This window comes from Ranitomeya variabilis, chromosome 1 (assembly GCF_051348905.1).
Source record: "Ranitomeya variabilis isolate aRanVar5 chromosome 1, aRanVar5.hap1, whole genome shotgun sequence".
Taxonomy (NCBI): Eukaryota; Metazoa; Chordata; class Amphibia; order Anura; family Dendrobatidae; genus Ranitomeya; species Ranitomeya variabilis.
The window spans coordinates 877697699-877717603 of NC_135232.1; the positions used below are offsets into that span (position 1 = coordinate 877697699).

General features: G+C 40.7%; 1 protein-coding gene across 3 annotated transcripts in view; it reads right to left on the reverse strand.

The window, feature by feature from the left end:
- PPP3CA (protein phosphatase 3 catalytic subunit alpha) overlaps window positions 1–19905 on the reverse strand; it is a 362283-nt gene that overhangs the window by 53218 nt on the left and 289160 nt on the right. For all 3 annotated transcript variants that reach the window (XM_077277903.1, XM_077277913.1, XM_077277922.1), the window contains exons 7-8: window positions 4773–4850; window positions 632–726 (exon numbers count right to left, since the gene is read on the reverse strand). In XM_077277903.1, coding sequence (XP_077134018.1) covers window positions 632–726; window positions 4773–4850 — 173 coding nt within the window. The remainder of the gene's footprint in view (window positions 1–631; window positions 727–4772; window positions 4851–19905) is intronic.

Consider the following 19905-nt stretch of genomic DNA (forward strand, 5'->3'; position numbering starts at 1 on the left):
CATACAGATATTTACTAAAACAGACATAATAGGAAAGCCATCAGGTCCTCTACAACTGGCGATAGAAAGACTGAAGATGATTGAAGATCCATGTTGATAGAAACAAGGACAGTCTAGATGTTACTACTTAAAACACATTAAATTACAGTATTCCTTAGATATACACATACCCATAATTAAATACTGATTGATTTAATTAACTCCACTAATGATTATCAAACTGGAATCTATACACAGTGTTTTTTTATGCAGAAATTGCCAGCCAATAACACTCTCATTTTGATCTTCAGAAACAGGGCTTTTGATGTATTGTATCTTATGCCACATACCAGAGTAATGTATCTAGAGATACCATGTATCTCACATTCATCCCTTCTATTAAATTACCATAAATTATTTTATAGTCCAAGTTGTAGCACATCTGAGGGACAAGTGGAACAGACTGTTGAAACTTGGCCTTCAATGGTTGAGATGGGGAACAAGTCATCACACACAAGGCCCAGTACATCTTTAAAAACCACAAACCAATACAGTTAACTTATCCTAACGTCTTGTCTGAGGGATAAAAATGGTATCAGAAATTACACTTCGTGGACTTTGCAACACAATAAATGATAAACTGATGATTTACCTTTATTATTGTATACATCTAGGTAATTTGGTGCTGAAAATATTGTGATTAAGGAGGGGAAGCCTGTTGTTTGGCTTTTCCTATACATACGATATCTACAATATACAAAAACATAATAGTTATAATAATATGTTACAGTTCCAGGATGGACAGTGAACATAGATAGCATGTTACACCTTGAAGAGCAGAATGATTTAGACACTTGTTTTTAGTAGTAGTCTAGTAGCGCAAGAAAAATGTGCTGCGTTATGTGAAGCTGCGTTACGTGAAGCTGCATTAATGGAGTTGGTACTGTATATATTATGGAAAAAAAATATCAAAAAACAAAGGAAAAAAAGATGGCGCTCTGCTTAGTCAGCATTACAAAACGCATTTGTAAAATTAATCTTCTTCAAAAAAAGTAGCATAGAGATTACTCTTGGAAGAAAGTAGAATATCTAGCATAAGTAAAACGACAACAAACCTAAATAATATTATACTGTATCAGACATGCTATTACTATAATCAGACTATTAGGTGAGGACAAATCGTCATAGAGGATTGCAAGAAAAAGAGGGAAAAACAACGATCAATGAAGTCCCAAATGCAAAATATTTTATTGGTGAAGACATCAAGGTGGGGGAAGGGGGAGACCACCACGTAATGGTACAAAAGTATTGTATGTTGTTAGTATTGTATACTTTCTGTGCTCGCTCCTGTGCTGTGTGCCCCCTGCTTTTATATCATCACATGTTGGTCTCCCCCTTCCTCCATCTTGATATCTTTAGCAATAAAATATTAAGCATTTTTTTCAATATTTGGGACTTCTTTGATTGTCGTTTTTCCCTCTTTATCTTAAAAAAAGAAAAAAAGTAGCAGTATAGATTCACAGACCTACAGAGTTTATGAGTGTTATGGAGACACAGGGAGACCTCCTGGAGCTTCGTAGGTGTGCTCCTGTATGGCAGCGCCACAATCTTCCATACATAAAAGTATTCTGCTTGTGACAGAAATGCTTTTAGAGGACAAAGCCTCGCTAATACGACATTTTATGGAACACGTATGGTTATTTTTCCTGGTACATGAGCTCTATACAATGGCTTAAAGGGACAGCTACTTCCAGCACATGTACAATGAAGTGAGATGTATTTGCCCATGCTCAATCGACTTACCGCACAAGCAAGTTCCACCTGCTTCACTGCACCTGCATTGGAAGTACACCTCCAGTGCCTTGCGAAAGTATTCAGCTCCCTGGAACTTTTCAACCTTTTCCCACATATCATGCTTCAAACATAAAGATACCAAATGTAAATTTTTGGTGAAGAATCAACAAGTGGAACACAATTGTGAAGTTGAACGAAATTTATTGGTTATTTTAAATTTTTGTGGAAATTCAAAAACTGAAAAGTGGGGAGTGCAATATTATTCGGCCCCTTTAACGTAATACTTTGTTGTGCCGCCTTTTGCTGTGATTACAGCTGCAAGTCGCTTGGGGTATGTCTCCATCAGTTTTGTACATCGAGAGACTGAAATTTTTGCCCATTCTTCCATGGCGAACAGCTCGAGCTCAGTGAGGTTTGATGGAGATTGTTTGTGAACAGCAGTTTTCAGCTCTTTCCACAGATTCTCGATTGGATTGAGGTCTGGACTTTGACTTGGCCATTCTAACTCCTGGATAAGTTTATTTGTGAACCATTCCATTGTAGATTTTGCTTTATATTTGGGATCATTGTCTTGTTGGAAGACAAATCTCCGTCCCAGTCTCAGGTCTTTTGCAGACTCAAACAGGTTTTCTTCAAGAATGGTCTTGTATTTGGCTCCATCCATCTTCCCATCAATTTTAACCATCTTCCCTATCTCTGCTGAAGAAAAGCAGGCCCAAAGCATGATGCTGCCACCACCATGTTTGACAGTCGGGATGGTGTGTTCAGGGTGATGAGCTATGTTGACTTTACGCCAATCATATCGTTGCAAAAAAGTTCGATTTTGGTTTCATCTGACCAGAGCACCTTCTTCCATGTTTGGTGTGTCTCCCAGGTGGCTTGTTGCAAACTTTAAACAACACTTTTTATGGATATCTTTGAGAAATGGCTTTCTTCTTGCCACTCTTCCATAAAGGCCAGATTTGTGCAGTGTATGACTGATTGTTGTCCTATGGACAGACTGTCCCACCTCAGCTGTAGATCTCTGCAGTTCATCCAGAGTGATCATGGGCCTCTTGGCTGCATCTCTGATCAGTCTTCTCCTTGTTTGAATGAAAGTTTAGAGGGACGTCCGGGTCTTGGTAGATTTGCAGTGGTATGATACTCCTTCCATTTCAATATGATCGCTTGCACAGTGCTTCTTGGGATGTTTACAGTTTTGGAAATCATTTTGTATCCAAATCCGGCTTTAATCTTCTCCATAACAGTATCACAGACCTGCCTGTTGTGTTCCTTGGTCTTCATGATGCTCTCTGTGCTTCAACAGAACCCTGAGACTGTCACAGAGCAGGTGCATTTATACGGAGACTTGATTACACACAGGTGGATTATGTTTATCATCATTAGGCATCTAGGACAACATTGGATCATTCAAAGATCCACAATGAACTTCTGGAGTGAGTTTGCTGCACTGAAAGTAAAGGGGCCGGATAATATTGCACGTCCCACTTTCAGCTTTAGAATTTCCAAAAAAATTTAAAATAACCAATAAATTTCATTCAACTTCACAATTGTGTTCCACTTGTTGTTGATTCTTCAAGAAAAATTTACATTTGGCATTTTTATGTTGGAATCATGAAATGTGGGAAAAGGTTGAAAAGTTCCAGGGAGCCGAATACTTTCGCAAGGCACTGTCAACACCACATGCCTAAGATTTCAGAAAGGGATAAATTTAATACACCGCACACTCTAGGGGTATATTTTGTGACAAACTCAAAATTTATTAAAGTGCTACAAATCTATTATTCAACAATGCACTAGGCGACCAGAAGTCAAACTGACAACATTTCGACTCTTCCCGAGTCTTTATCATGTGGTCGCTTAGCAAGGTGAATAAAGATATAGCATAAATAGTATCCTTGGAGCATATAGAGTATCTTATACAGTATGTTAATAATGTGCGTATAGCCTTGCCTTGTTGTACCGCAGATGAAGATCTGGCAGTGCTGGTAAGTAGTGAAAGGAATTAACCTTATAGAGTGTGCTAATAATACGTGAACAGCTTTGCCTCGTTGTACTGCAGATGAAACCTGACAGTGCTTGTAAGTAGTGAAGGAGTTAACCTTGTATAGTATGTTAGCGGTATGCGGATAGCCCTGTCTTGTTGTACCACAAGACAGGGCTATCCGCATACCGCTAACATACTATACAAGGTTAACTCCTTCACTACTTACAAGCACTGTCAGGTTTCATCTGCAGTACAACGAGGCAAAGCTGTTCACATATTATTAGCACACTCTATAAGGTTAATTCCTTTCACTACTTACCAGCACTGCCAGATCTTCATCTGCGGTACAACAAGGCAAGGCTATACGCACACTATTAACATACTGTATAAGATACTCTATATGCTCCAAGGATACTATTTATGCTATATCTTTATTCACCTTGCTAAGCGACCACATGATAAAGACTCGGGAAGAGTCGAAACGTTGTCAGTTTGACTTCTGGTCGCCTACTGCACTGTTGAATAATAGATTTGTAGCACTTTAATACATTTTGAGTTTGTCACAAAATATACCCCTAGAGTGTGCGGTGTATTAAATTTATCCCTAGTGTATTAGGACGATTCAGTCCTCTACACCTGCACCTCGTCTTATTTTATCCCTAGTGCACACCATTTTTTCTCCATTTAAGATTTCAGAAAGACTTGGAATGATGTACTCTGTCCTCAGAGACATCAATCAAGCCATATTGAGTGGATTATAGGAGCAGTAAGCTTGACTTCTGTGCTTAGTTTGTCCACCTCCCTGATTTCAGATGGGCACTGAACAAATGGCACAAGCTAATAAAGTTTTGTTGAAGCCCAGCGGTGTCATCATGAGCTTAGTTGAAACGTTACGTCTGTGGTGCATTTTTTATCACGGTTTTAGAAAATGTGTTAACTCACCCTAATTAAACTTCAGCCATCACATCTTGTGTGTTAACCAGTAAATGAATAGTTCTAATTGCTAACTTACCCGGCATCCTGGGCTTCATGAGCTCGAAGTATAGATAATAAGTTATTGTGCTGAAGGAATTCACAGACAGCTGGATAGCTGGGAACAAAAATTAAGAGTTCATTAGTAAGCTGCATATTTACTTAACCTAAACACAAATTTATTTAATCAATTCTTTTGTTTTATTTTAGAAAACTTTTAGGGAGGAGTCCATAGGTTAAGGAGGACCAAGTCCCCAAATGCTATTAACCTGTATATAGGGATAATCTTCAGGTTAATAGCATTATAATGCAGTCCAACTGCCTTATTGAAAGTGCATCTGCATGGAGAAAATTAACTTTATTCCTCCGGAGAGTTGCCAGCTTTCAGTCATATGGGGGGTGCTTGACCACCACTCAGTAGATAGTGAACGGTAGCTGTAAGTACGCCCTAGCACATTGATTGACAGCTCTCTCAGCAGTGAATCTGTGCAGAGCGAGCTATCACAGTACCATGGCGTGCCTAGAGTCGCTGCTCACAACGTAGATTAAAATGACTGTAATCACTCCCAGCACACCTCTATGACTGAAAGCCGGCAGCTCCTGGGAGGAAAAGGCTGCCGTCACACTAGCAGTATTTGGTCAGTATTTTACATCAGTATTTGTAAGCCAAAACCAGGAGTGGGTGATAAATGCAGAAGTGGTGCATAGGTTTCTATTATACTTTTCCTCTATTTGTTTCACTCCTGGTTTTGGCTTACAAATACTGATGTAAAATACTGACCAAATACTGCTAGTGTGACGGCAGCCTAAGGTTCATTTTCTCTTGGTAGCATTGGTTTGTATAAAGGCACCTGGTCTGCATTGTAGCGCTATTAACCTGCAGATTGACCCCGTATCTGAAGGTAAATCACATTTGTAGTTGACTGGTTCCCTTTAATTCCTTAACAACCTCAGTATTTTGTCCATCAATGACCAGACACTTCATCAATTGTGTTCATGTAGGAACCCCAATATTTGTATTCATTATTCTACCCTAATAATTTTTACTTTATAAAGTATAGTTTGTGATTTATAGTCAATGTGTTAGACTATTTTATTGTAACAGTGCTTTTTATTATTATTTTTTTTTTCTTTATTGGTAAATTATTAAAAAAGTTAAAAAAAATACATTTTTGTAGTTTATTTTTCTCTATTTTGGAAATCGAAGCATTCCCACAAAATTGTTTTTATTTTGTTTATTTTTGTTGTTTAAGATTATCATCATACCAGGGCCGCACACTTACAGCTTGGGGCCCCTGTACAAGAAATGCGTCTGGGCCCCTTCTCCCTGCTCGGCATGCCACTTATGATGAGGGGAATCTGGTCATTGGATTCCTGGAGCCTCGTGCTCTGAGCAACAGGCCAGATTGCCCTCATAATTACTGCCCTGCAAGCAGGGGCATATATAGAAATCACAGGGCCCCATAGCAAAAGTTCTATTTACGCCTCCCCACACCTATAAAAAAAAAAAATATATGATACATATATATCTACGCTAGGATTTGGTTCTGCTGGTTCCAGTGCAGTCATACTTGCAGCAATGTGACTACTAGTTTCAGCGATGTCAGTGAATAGAACACTGCAAGACATGGATGATACGCTAGTTGTCATATGACAGCAAGTGTGCAAGCGCATAGTCGTGGTTACTGCTGGAATCGGCAGAGCCCAACTATGTATATATGGCAGTATGCTACAAATAAAAGTATGGAATAGTGTAGTAGACTGCACTATTCAAAACGGTGTTCAGCAAAACACATACTTAAAGGGAACCTGTCAGGAGGATTATGAATAGTAACCTACACACAAGTGTAAGGTCGGCGCCGTTATACTGAATAAAATGATACCTTGGTTGATGAAATCCATCTTGTGGCTGTTTCTTAATCTTTATTTTCAGTTTTGTGTTAATGAGATTCTCGCGCCCTAACGCCGGGTTCATGTATGTGGTGCTCTGATTAGATATTCATAATGCAGACTGCTGACCGGTCACTGATCCCTCACTGACCTGCCCCCTAGTTTACATAATGAATACCTAACATACTGAAGAAATAAAAACAAAACGCTTGTGCAGGCAGGTGCCGGCTGTGGCCCCGCGCTGCAGCATAATCGCATGCTTACGGTGCACGTAATCCCTTTTGCTTACTTAATTGAGCAATGAAAAAAATAATTTGAAAATGACGCCCACCACGCCTGCGCAGTAGCAGCTATCGGTGTGTATAGAGATCCGATAACTATTGCGCCGGCAGCGCCATCTTGCTGGAGAAGAAAAAAAGACTTCCTCCTTCAAGATGGCGCAGAATTGTCCTCTGAGGCAGGATTATGATAACGACAGGCAACGCCTCTATACATAGCTCATAACACAGGATCCACCAATCACTTTAGGTTCCACCAATCACAGCTCCCCTGCTCCCTCTTTTTTCACAATGACATTTGCACATGCCCATTAGATGAACAAATACAAAAGATAGGGACTAGTGATGAGCAGCATTAACCGCAAGCTCTCTGCAAACCTCACGCATGAGAACATCTTTCATAAGGCACATCTAAAGCAGGATGTATGCTTCCCAGCTTCAAAGAGGCAAGACAGAAGGTGCAGAAGATGGCTCATGTACATATTCTGCACTTTTGGGAAGCGAACACCCACCAGCTTCAGGGGCAATGACACTGCTGAATAGAGGCGGGCGCATGAGCAGGATCTGCAGGGAGCTGGCGAGGACGTTGGCTCTTGCAAATCAAGTTATCACGCCCACTAACATATGCAAAGAGGGTTAACTAGTTTGAGGAAACTGACGCCCCACTGACTAGTCAAAAGCCTAATTAGCAAAAAAAAAAATAAAAAATTGGGTCTGTAAAGAAAATTAACTAATTGGACACGTGACTTGAGCACTGTGTCAACAGAAAAACATCTGATAAAAAGCTGCTTTAATCGCCAGTAATTGGCAGCAGCGGTTGTGCTGCTGTTTGTACCGTAATGTGTCCACTTGCCGTGTTAGCGCATACCATAGAGCGTCCTAGATTTGGTTGGTTGCCAGTAAGGGAGTATTAACTAGTATGTTATTTTTGACAGATCCAAGCCCCTAATAAACTTTTCATTTTGCCTGGACCACCTCTTTAATATAAAAAAATCAGATTTAAACAATAGGTCTTTTTTTGATGACGCATTCCGTTTAAGGCCCCATTCCCACATTGAGCTTCTGGCTGGTTTTTGATGTTGCAGATTTTCTGCACCATTTCTGCACCTATTATTTAAATTAGGTTACTTTCGTTTTTGTGTTGTATTTTAACAAATAAATAAAGCTGCTTTGTTTTTGATACCTCCTGTTTTTTTTGCTTTGACCAAACTTTATTGATGTACTCCGGTGCGGGATTACATGCATTTTTTATGCATTTCCACTGCGGATAGGCACTAATAACGCATGTGTGTTTTTTTACCTGTGGAATTTCCACACCTAATGCATGTCTAAGGGGAAATTTTGCACAGAAAACTCAGGGTACCTACAAGAGAAATTGCTGCGGATTTGAAAAACGCACCGCAGGTCAGTTTAAGCAGTGTTAGGGCGGTTTCACACGTCCAGATAATACCGGTACCGGAGAAATCGATACCGGAGTTATCCGTGTCCGTGTGCTCAAGTGGCACATCAGTGTGGCACACGTGCGGCATCCGTGTGCCGCCTGAGGACCACACGGACCGTGCAGGAGAGACAGCGCTACACTAAGCGCTGTCCCCCCCGCATATGGTGCTGAAGGCAGAATTAATCTCTTCTCCCCCAGCGTTCGTTGGAGAGAAGAGATGAAAGATCAATTTTATTTTTTTTGGGGGTGAAAAATAAAGTTTGCATGTGCCCCCCCACCTCCCCCCCCCCCAGTGCGCCGCCTGGCCCCTTGCCGAAGAAATACTCACCTAGCTCCCGCGATGTCTCCTCTGTCCTCTCCGCGCTGGCAGCTTCTCCTGTGTGAGCGGTCACGTGGGACCGCTCATTACAGTCAGGGAATATTCACTGACTGTAATAAGCGGTACCACGTGACCGCTCACACAGGAGAAGCTGCCAGCGCGGAGAGGACAGAAGAGACATCGCGGGAGCTAGGTGAGTATTTCTTTGGCAAGGGGCCAGGCGGCGCACTGGGGGGGGAGGCGGGGGGCACATGCAAACTTTATTTTTCACAAAAAAAAAATAAAAAAATGATCTTTCATCTCTTCTCTCCAACGAACGCTGGGGGAGAAGAGATGAATTCTGCCTTCAGCACCACATGCGGGGGGGGACAGCGCTTAGTGTAGCGCTGTCTCTCCTGCGGGCGGTACGTGCACACGGAGGAGAGTGCACACTGTTCTCCGTGTGCACGTGTGCAGGACGTATTGCAGTACGTGCTGCGGGAGAAAAACGAACATGTCTCTGTGTTTTGCACATGGACACACGGTCCGTGAAAACACGGAGACATGTGCATAGACCCATTAATTTGAATGGGTCTACGTGTGTCAGTGTCTCCGGTACGTGAGAAAACTGTCATTACACGTACCGGAGACACTGACGTGTGAAAGAGGCCTTATTAAAAAGAAGCACTGATTTCTATACATCCCATTTACTTTGCTGGGACTGTAAGATGCTGCATTTTTGATGAAGCAAAAGCACGCAGAGTAAAAACGCCCCAAAAAGCTCATCGTGGGAACGTAGCCTAAGGACTTATGTAAGAAACATTATCTGTGTTCTCTCCGTATGTTTGTTTTTGCTAACATTAGTATTGGATCTCATCTCAACAGAAAAAATATAAAATGTTCGAACTTTCCTGTGCTGAAATCAATTAAGTATATAATGGAAAAAAAACCACAGAATACATACACACCGTACCACAGCTTCAGTTCACAATACACAGTCAGACTAACGATACTGGTTCTAGACAACAAGTAATAGTGAGATAGAGCTACTATTAAACCTGATTACTAATATAGGACAAAGGCCCCGATTCAGCACTGCTGTTTCTCCACTTTTCTGGAGTAATTTGCTGATTTTTAGTACCGTAGATTTAGCATTTGCATCTAATTATCTTTTTTAATACTTTTTTTTTTAAATTCATCCTCAACAACTTGGCTTAATCAGATGTTTTGGACAGATTCATGAAATGTTACTTTTACCAAATGTCACTTTTTTTTGTTGTATCTCACTCCAGTTTTCCCATTGAGTAAGGTTTCTGGAGGAGTTTTCAATTTGGCCCATTTTGGCAACTTTTAAAAGGATTTATGACTTTTGGTGCATGAAAAGGAAGCAAAAACTGGTAAAAGAAAAAAAAAAAAGAGAGCTTTTTTATAATTTGTGCCAAATTCATGGACTGTATATGCCATTCTGAACAAAAAAAAGTATTATTATTATTATTATTGGATTCATGCTTCCTATTCATTCTTGTATTGACAAGGATTCTGGCACTACGGGGAATGCTCTGGCCGTGACCAAGCAGCGACCCGTCATCCCCTGTATCATCTCTCACTGGGAGTGATCCGCTGAAGAACAGCAGTAACCCAGTTTTCCTAGATTCTGGTTGATTAATAGATGAATTCGCTCAAATGCAAAATATATTTGTTAAGTGACTCAGCTTATAAAAAATTAGCATATCAGGTTAAACCCTGCGAGAAGAAAAGTGTTTTCTTCAAAGCAAGTGAGCAAATTAGTAGAGACATCTTCCTTCATAAGTGCCTCGAACAAAGGGGAATGAAACAGTGCATTTTTTTCTGATCAAAAGAAAAAAGGTTTCGGAGAAGTAGAAGAGAATATGCACCCGTACAGTCCCAGCCCGGCTGACCTCATTATACTATGTGCACACTGCATTTATCCAATTGCATTTAGGTTAATACACTGAACATAGGATGTTGCTATGGGAACAGCTGCTTTCCATAGATGGCGGACAATAACTGCCGTGTCCACTGTAGATAACTTAGGGAGGACATACCAAGTATTAGTCCAAGCTCTCCCAAAACCTGAACCCCTGGACACCTAAACACTCAAATGGTGAAGCTCAACTCATCTAATGGGTAAAACTGCAAAGTGCTAGTAAAAACAAGCAATTATGGAGTTTAATTCTTATTAAAAAGTCTCTCCATTTTTAAGAATGGAAGAATCTTTAATGATATTGTTTACTGCATGATGCCAAGGTTACTGGGCACCGCTGCAGTCAATCAGCAGAGGGCGGTCTCCTAGGCAAAGAGCAGAGCACTAGCAGACTAACCTATAGAGCTTTGAAGAGCTGCTTCGAAACATGAAGAATTGATGGATCCAACTATAGTCACTGCCCTCACGCACCTCTGATGCTGCAGATGCAAAACTGCCTGTGCACGCAGCACTGGAGAGCACATAGTTCAGGCTTGTGATGAGACAATGGCACTGGTCCAAACTCTCAATCAAGAAGGAGCACACTGGCCCCTGGCTAGCAGGAAGACAGGAGGCATGGAAGCACTCTAAACAACAATTTGAGACAATCCCTTTAAGGTGCCTATACATCTTCTTTAAAAGGAAGCTAGCTATCCAATGTTTGTGGGGTGTCCCACACTATCAGTCTCAGATGTCTGTGTAAAGATGGATTGGGCATGTACATTTCAATATGCCTGTTCCATTATACATACAGAAGATAAGCTGCTTCCAGAGGGGTTTGGCAGCAGCTCGTTCCCCTCTTCCTGTTGAAAACAAGTACAAGCTCAGATGAAGGTACAGTACAGAGCAAAAATTTGGACACACCTTCTCATTTAAAGATTTTTCTCTATTTTCATGACTATGAAAATTGTAAATTCACACTGAAGGCATCAACACTATGAATTAACACATGTGGAATTATATACCTATCAAAAAAGTGTGAAACAACTGAAAATATGTCTTATATTCTAGGTTCTTCAAAGTAGCCACCTTTTGCTTTGATGACTGCTTTGCACACTCTTGGCATTCTCTTGATGAGCTTCAAGAGGTAGTCACCGGGAATGGTCTTCCAACAATCTTGAAGGAGTTCCCAGAGATGCTTAGCACTTGTTGGCCCTTTTGCCTTCACTCTGCGGTCCAGCTCACCCCAAACCATCTCGATTGGGTTCAGGTCTGGTGACTGTGGAGGCCAGGTCATCTGGCGTAGCACCTCATCACTCTCCTTCTTGGTCAAATAGCCCTTACACAGCCTGGAGGTGTGTTTGGGGTCATTGTGGTGGTTGTAACCAAAGATCTCAAATTTGGACTCATCAGACCAAAGCACAGATTTCCACTGGTCTAATGTCCATTCCTTGTGTTCTTTAGCCCAAACAAATCTCTTCTGCTTGTTGGCTGTCCTTAGCAGTGCTTTCCTAGAAGCTATTTTTCCATGAAGGCCTGCTGCACAAAGTCTCCTCTTAACAGTTGTTGTAGCGATGTATCTGCTGCTAGAACTCTGTGTGGCATTGACCTGGTCTCTAATCTGAGCTGCTGTTAACCTGTGATTTCTGAGGCTGGTGACTCGGATAAACTTATCCTCAGAAGCAGAGCTGACTCTTGGTCTTCCTTTTCTAGGGCGGCCCTCATGTGAGCCAGTTTCTTTGTAGCGCTTGATGGGTTTTGCCACTGCACTTGGGGACACTTTCAAAGTTTTCCCAATTTTTCGGACTGACTGACTTCATTTCTTAAAGTAAAGTAATGATGGCCACTCGTTTTTCTTTACTTAGCTGCTTTTTTCTTGCAATATTACAAATTCTAACAGTCTATTCAGTAGGACTATCAGCTGTGTATCCACCAGACTTCTGCACAACACAACTGATGGTCCCAACCCCATTTATAAGGCAAGAAATCCCACTTATTAAACCTGACAGGGCACACCTGTGAAGTGAAAACCATTTCCGGTGACTACCTCTTGAAGCTCATCAAGAGAATGCCAAGAGTGTGCAAAGCAGTCATCAAAGCAAAAGGTGGCTACTTTGAAGAACCTAGAATAAAAGACATATTTTCAGTTGTTTCACACTTTTTTGTTGAGTATATAATTCCACATGTGTTAATTCATAGTTTTGATGCCATCAGTGTGAATTTACAATTTTCATAGTCATGAAAATACAGAAAAATCTTTAAATAAGAAGGTGTGTCCAAACTTTTGCTCTGTACTGTACATGTCTATGGTATGCTTGAGAGCGATATATCTGCACTGAAGTCCTGGGTTCAAATCCCACCAAGGATAACATCTGCAAGGAGTCTGTATGTTCTCCCCGTTTTTGCGTGGGTTTCCTCCGGGTTCTCCAATTTTCTCCTACACTCCAAAAACTTACCGGGAATGTAGATTGTGAGCCCCATTGGGGACAGTGATGATAATGTCTGTGGAATTAATGGTGCTGTATAAGAGAGTAATATAAATAAATAATGGTAGCCAAAAACATAGGAGACCGGGCACCTACTGTTTCTAGAGTATATCTGAAAACATTTACGGATCAAGGAGGCAGAATTAAATGGGTTTTCTGTGTCTCCATTATCCATGCACCCCCCATGTTAAAGATAGGGGCGCATGACGCATGCGTCAGTATGCGTCGACGACGCTGCGCCCAACAACGCAAATGTGAACGTAGCCTAATACATTGCACAGAAATAAAAAGGCAATAAATATTAAGCTTAATGGAGGATTTCAGATTGAGGACTTTTGGGATAACAAAAATAAAGATAATGCTCCTATACATTACGGTAAACTTTGGTGCTAGTATTCTGATGTTAGAAACCAAAGCTGTAGTGGGAGCCATCTTTGATCACATGGTTGAATCTCCTAACTCTATTTAAAATCACCTTTCACCAAATTTTTCATTCTGAACTGGACACAAAATGTAATAATGGCACGAGAGTGAAAATTAAAAAAAAAAAAAAATATATATATATATATATATATATATATATATATATATATATATATATATATATATATTTTTTTTTTATTTTGCCTCTTCGTAGAAGAGATATTCACAATCAAATATTTGGCAACTAATGAGTTCACTTTAGTAAAGCCCAAGTTGGAGTAATTAGACAGTTTTCACTGGGAGCATGTGCTAATGTCTTATGTATGACGTTGGCCAATCATAAGCAAGCAGCCACATAGAAGTGCAGAAGAACCTGTGGTAATGTCATCAGGGTCACATAACCAGAGTCCACAAGTCCTGCCAGCTGGATTGTGCAGCCTAAATAAGCATTGAATACATAGTACACAGCATAGGTGTGTAAATATTAACTGGGGAGGCTAAATAAATAAACTTTTTTATTCCCCTCTCCAGCCACTCTTACATGGTGTGTCTAGTTCAACATGAAAAATATGGAGAAAAGCCCTCTTTAATGTATACAGCTCATGCTTATACTTAAAGAGACACAAGAATATTTAACCATGCCCCCCAAAATCTAGCCTCTAATGTTAATGTTTGGCAGTCTTTCTTTAAATACATCAGGTAAAACTTTCTATAAAGGTTCGCTCACATCTGCGTATAAAAACGCTGAATGCAATGTGATTAAAAAAATTGCATTGCACGCGCACCAATGTTATTTAACGAGGCAGTGTTCATCTGTGAGTTTCTCCTCAGCTGGAATCGGGTTGAGGAAAACATTGCAGCGTGCTATGTATGGCTGCGTGGAGTTGTTGAGACTCGTCAATGCGAGAAAGAAACGGACAGCACATAGACCATGCCGTCCGATTTTTTTTTTTCTCACACATCTCAAAGGAACCATGAAATGTCATCAGCCAAGTACAGTATATTCACAGCCAGAGCCCTCAGAATAGATAAAATAGCTAGAAATTCTGTAGATATATATATTTAGCCTGGTATTACCAATTAACCCCTTAAGGACCAGGAGTATTTTCGTTTTTGCATTTCCATTTTTTGCTCCCCTTCTTCCCACGGCTATAACTTCTCTATTTTTCTGTCAATATGGCCATGTGACAGCTTGTTTTTTGCAGGACAAGTTGCACTTTTGAATGGCACCATTGATTTTACCATATCATGTACTGGAAAACGGGGAAAAAAATCCAAATGCAGTGAAATAGCAAACAATGTGCAATTCCACAATTGTTTTTTGGATTTTTTTTTACCATGTTCAGTAAATGCTAAAACTGACCTGCCATTATGATTCTCCACGTCATTAGGAGTTCATAGACACCAAAGATGTCTAGGTTCTTTTTCGTTTAAGTGGTAAAAAAAATCTAAAGTTTGTTACAAAAAAAAAAAAAATGTTGCCATATTCCGAGACCAGTAGCATCTCCATTTTTTGGGATCTGGAGCCGGGTGAGGGCTTATTTTTGCTTGCCGATCTGACATTTTTATTGATACCATTTTGGTGTGTATATGATCTTTTGATCATTTGTTATTGCATTTTATTGCAATGTTGCAGCGATCAACAATTCAGGCATTTTGATTTTTTTCTCATTACGCCGTTTACCGATTGGATTAATTTTTTTTTGTATTGATAGATCGGACGATTCTGAGCGCTGGGGATACCAAATATGTGTATTTTTTTTTTTTATTTTGAATTAGGCGAAGGGGGGTGATTTGAACTTTTATATTTTTTTAATTTTCAAAATATTTTTTAAAACATTTTTTTTCTACTTTTGGCGTGCTTCAATAGTCTCCATGGGAGACTAGAAGCTGCCATAACCCGATATGCTCTGCTACATGCAGGCGGTAATCAGATCGCCTGCATGTAGCTGAATACCTCACTTGCTATGAGCACCGACCACTGGGTGGTGCTCACAGCTATCCGGCTATGACAACCACAGGGGTCTCCTGCTGACCCTGGGTTGTCATGCCAACCCATTGGCGACTCGCAGTCATGTGACACGGGCGCCGATGGGAGGAGGTAATGACGCGCTTCCTGCATGTGCATGTTAAATGCCGCTGTCAGAGTTTGAGTTTATGGCTTTTTACCATAGGTCACCGCTGCAGGTGACAGTCACAGCTGCGGAATCACGCTGACATCTGACAGCATGATCCCACAGAGTTCTGACCAACAGTACCGGCGGTAGCATTATCGCGAGTCGCAGTGTCATGTTGACATATGACAGCGTTACCCCGCAGGGCTTGCATAAGGATTCCATAGCGTTTTTGGCCCATTTCCGCGTGGAAAAAATGCAGCAAAAACACATAAAAAATGCACTGTGTGCACACAGCCTTAGTGTTTGTCATCAGTTGATCAGTGATTGTTCATTGTTAAAATTTCACCCAAAGGAAGGTTCGTTATGGTTGATAGTCTTTTTTTTTTTTTTAACAACTTTAGTTTACTGTGAATGGACACCTTTAGCTCTGTTAGGATATTAGACTCTATGGTCCCTGAGGCTGGAAATGAAGTTTACAGAAGGACATTTGAAGCCAAATGGAAAATGACACAGGAATCATGTTACTTGGCATGCTGTACACACGTCAGATGTTTTGCTGTGGAACTAAGAGCCCCTCATACACATTAGATTACAGTCCGCCAAATCAGCCAATTTTGACGAGACAAGCTATATGAAAGAATCCTAATTCTCCCACGATCATGTAGGGAGGAGAAGACTCTGCTTGTTGGCATTTCAAGGGCCACTCCTATTTTAAGGGAAAATAAGTACCTCCAGAGGTGTCTGGCAAACAACTGTCTCCTCCTTCCCCATGAAAATATTCTTGGCCTCATCCTGACACACAATGCAAGAAAATCACTTCAGGAAGTGGTTTTTCACAGCACAGCATGTGCATCGGTCCCTATGTGTCACTCTTCTTCTTATCAATCTACTCTTAGCTTATGAGGAACAATCCAAGGACCGATCCATCCTACATCCTGTGAGCCATACCTTGAAGACGACTAAATACCTCGTCCAAAAATGAAGGATTAACCACAAGTGACTAATCATGTTATAGCTGATTCGGAATAATAAACTAAATCTGGCAAGTATATAAATGAACAAACTGTCAGATCCTGCACAAGACAAATAGGTAAAGTGCCTCAGGATTTTCTCTCGAGAGAAATTTGAGGAAAAAAATAATGATATATATATTCTCCAGCAATGACAATGATAAACTATCCCATAAAAGTTAATTATGCAGCAATCACGGAATCTAATAAATAATACTGGAGTTTTACTGTCCCCCTCGAGCTCATGCCTGGAAATGGTAAATATAGTATTTCTTGCGACAGTCCCTGGTGGAAAGACAACGCTTTGGCAGATTTTTAGGGTCAGCATTAGGCCGGCATCACACTGGCGTGTTCTACGGACGTATGAGAGGCGCAGAAAATATGGATTGCATACGGTACCATGATTCTCTATGGCCCTGCTCCTCTCTGCCGTATTTTACGGATCCGTATTATACGGTCTTGTACGGCCGTAGAAAATCGCAGCATGCTGCGTTTGTCGGCGTATTGCGCCAAAAATCCGCCAATGAAAGTCTATGGTGGCGAGAAAATTACGGATTGCACACGGACCATGCGTGTGACTTGCGAGAAATGTGCACCGGTGTTCTCTAGAAAAGCCGGTAATTCAGTGCGGTGTACAGTAAAATCACACTGACAGAATAGAATAGGTAGAATAAATGTCTACACATAGTATACATGTATATGTATGTGTATATATATATATATATATATATATATATATATATATATATATATATATATATATATATATATATATATATATATACACACATACACTCACCGGCCACTTTATTAGGTACACCATGCTAGTAACGGGTTGGACCCCCTTTTGCCTTCAGAACTGCCTCAATTCTTTGTGGCATAGATTCAACAAGGTGCTGGTAGCATTCCTCAGAGATTTTGGTCCATATTGACATGATGGCATCACACAGTTGCCGCAGATTTGTCGGCTGCACATCCCAAAGATGCTCCATACAAGGCAGGATGGATCCATGCTTTCATGTTGTTTACGCCAAATTCTGACCCTACCATCCGAATGTCGCAGCAGAAATCGAGACTCATCAGACCAAGCAACGTTTTTCCAATCTTCTACTGTCCAATTTCGATGAGCTTGTATAAATTGTAGCCTCAGTTTCCTGTTCTTAGCTGAAAGGAGTGGTACCCGGTGTGGTCTTCTGCTGCTGTAGCCCATCTGCCTCAAAGTTCGACGCACTGTGCGTTCAGAGATGCTCTTAGGCCTACCTTGGTTGTAACGGGTGGCGATTTGAGTCACTGTTGCCTTTCTATCAGCTCGAACCAGTCTGCCCATTCTCCTCTGACCTCTGGCATCAACAAGGCATTTCCGCCCACAGAACTGCCGCTCACTGGATTTTTTTTCTTTTTCGGACCATTCTCTGTAAACCCTAGAGATGGTTGTGCGTGAAAATCCCAGTAGATCAGCAGTTTCTGAAATACTCAGACCAGCCCTTCTGGCACCAACAACCATGCCACGTTCAAAGGCACTCAAATCACCTTTCTTCCCCATACTGATGCTCGGTTTGAACTGCAGGAGATTGTCTTGACCATGTCTACATGCCTAAATGCACTGAGTTGCCGCCATGTGATTGGCTGATTAGAAATTAAGTGTTAACAAGAAGTTGGACAGGTGTACCTAATAAAGTGGCCGGTGAGTGTGTGTATATATACACACTGTTTTCCAAATTATTATGCAAATAATATTTCCTCATATTTTCTCTAACTTTTCTGAAAAGTTCCCACGGTCGAGTTCATATGAGTTCATATCATCCAGCAGAGGGCGCATCATCATCGAGGTAACTATAGGACATTCCCCTGCATTCCATTCATTCACCAAATTTTACAGACAGGAGCACAGCTGCGTTAGCAGAGCTCCTGGGTGTAAAATGATTTAACCTCTTCAGATGGATTTACAGCGTGGGGCAAGACTGATCGACGGAAGGTATGGAATATTGTTGTTTGTTTTGTTTAACTTTATTTCAGGTGACAAGGGTCTTCAGGTGGATTGAGTGTATAATAAAATATTAAAACACCCTGTGTCTTTATTTCATTAAAATACTTTTTAATAATGTGTGTGTGTGTGTGTGTTTTATTAACCATTTCATACTATTGGATTAATAATGGATAGGTGTCATAATTGACGCCTCTCCATTATTAACCTGGCTTAATGTCACCTTGCAATAGCAAGGTGACGTTAACCCTTCATTACCCCATATCCCACCGCTACACGGGAGTGGGAAGAGAGCGGCTAAGTGCCAGAATAGGCGCATCTTACAGCTGTGCCTTTTCTGGGGTGGCTGGGGGCAGATGTTTTTAGCCAGGGGGGGGTCCTATAACCATGGTACCTCCCTAGGCTATTAGTATCTGCCCTCAGTCACTGGCTTTCCCACTCTGACGGAGAAAATTGCGCGGGAGCCCATGCCAATTTTTTCCGGGATTTAACCCTTTAATTTAATAGGTAGAGCTTCAAAATTTTACACACAGACACTTGTTGCATTAGTAAAGAGGGATCTGTAATAAAAAAAGGGATATGAAATGGTTTACTGTATGTAAACCATGTCTCAAATCATGTCGGGTTTGGGAAGGAGATAGCAAAAGCCGGCAATTGAATTACCGGCTTTTTTGCTATCTTGCGCTGAATTAAATATTATATATATATATATATATATATATATATATATATATATATATATATATATATATATATATATATATATATATGTGTCTCACTGACATTATATATATATATATATATATATATATATATATATATATATATATATTATATAGACTGTACATATGTTTTTAGGAATATTTTAGCCGATGGATCCATGATTTGTCCATTTTGCTAGCCTGCGCAAAAAAAATCGGCGTACGGAAGCCATACAGATGCCATACGGATGACACACAGATACATTTGTCCGTAATAATCGCATCCTCGCATTGAATACGGAACAGTGTTTTGGGAAAATTACTGCGTATTACGGCCGTAAAATACGGACCGTATTTCCCTACGCTGAGTGTGACGCCGGCCTTAGAAGGGTTTTCTCATAATAAAAAGAAGCCCTATCACCTGGCTGTGCCATAACATTATGATTTGTGGGTATCCTGTGGCACTCCTAATCATAAAAAGTACAGGTCCGTTTAGGTAATTCCTTGCAAAACAGGGCACCAAGCGGGCTGCTCTGCAGGATAACTACAGTACAATTCCATGGGCTTTATCCACTTTCCTATATTTGAAGGTGGCTTGAAGCATTGCTGTAACAGAAACCT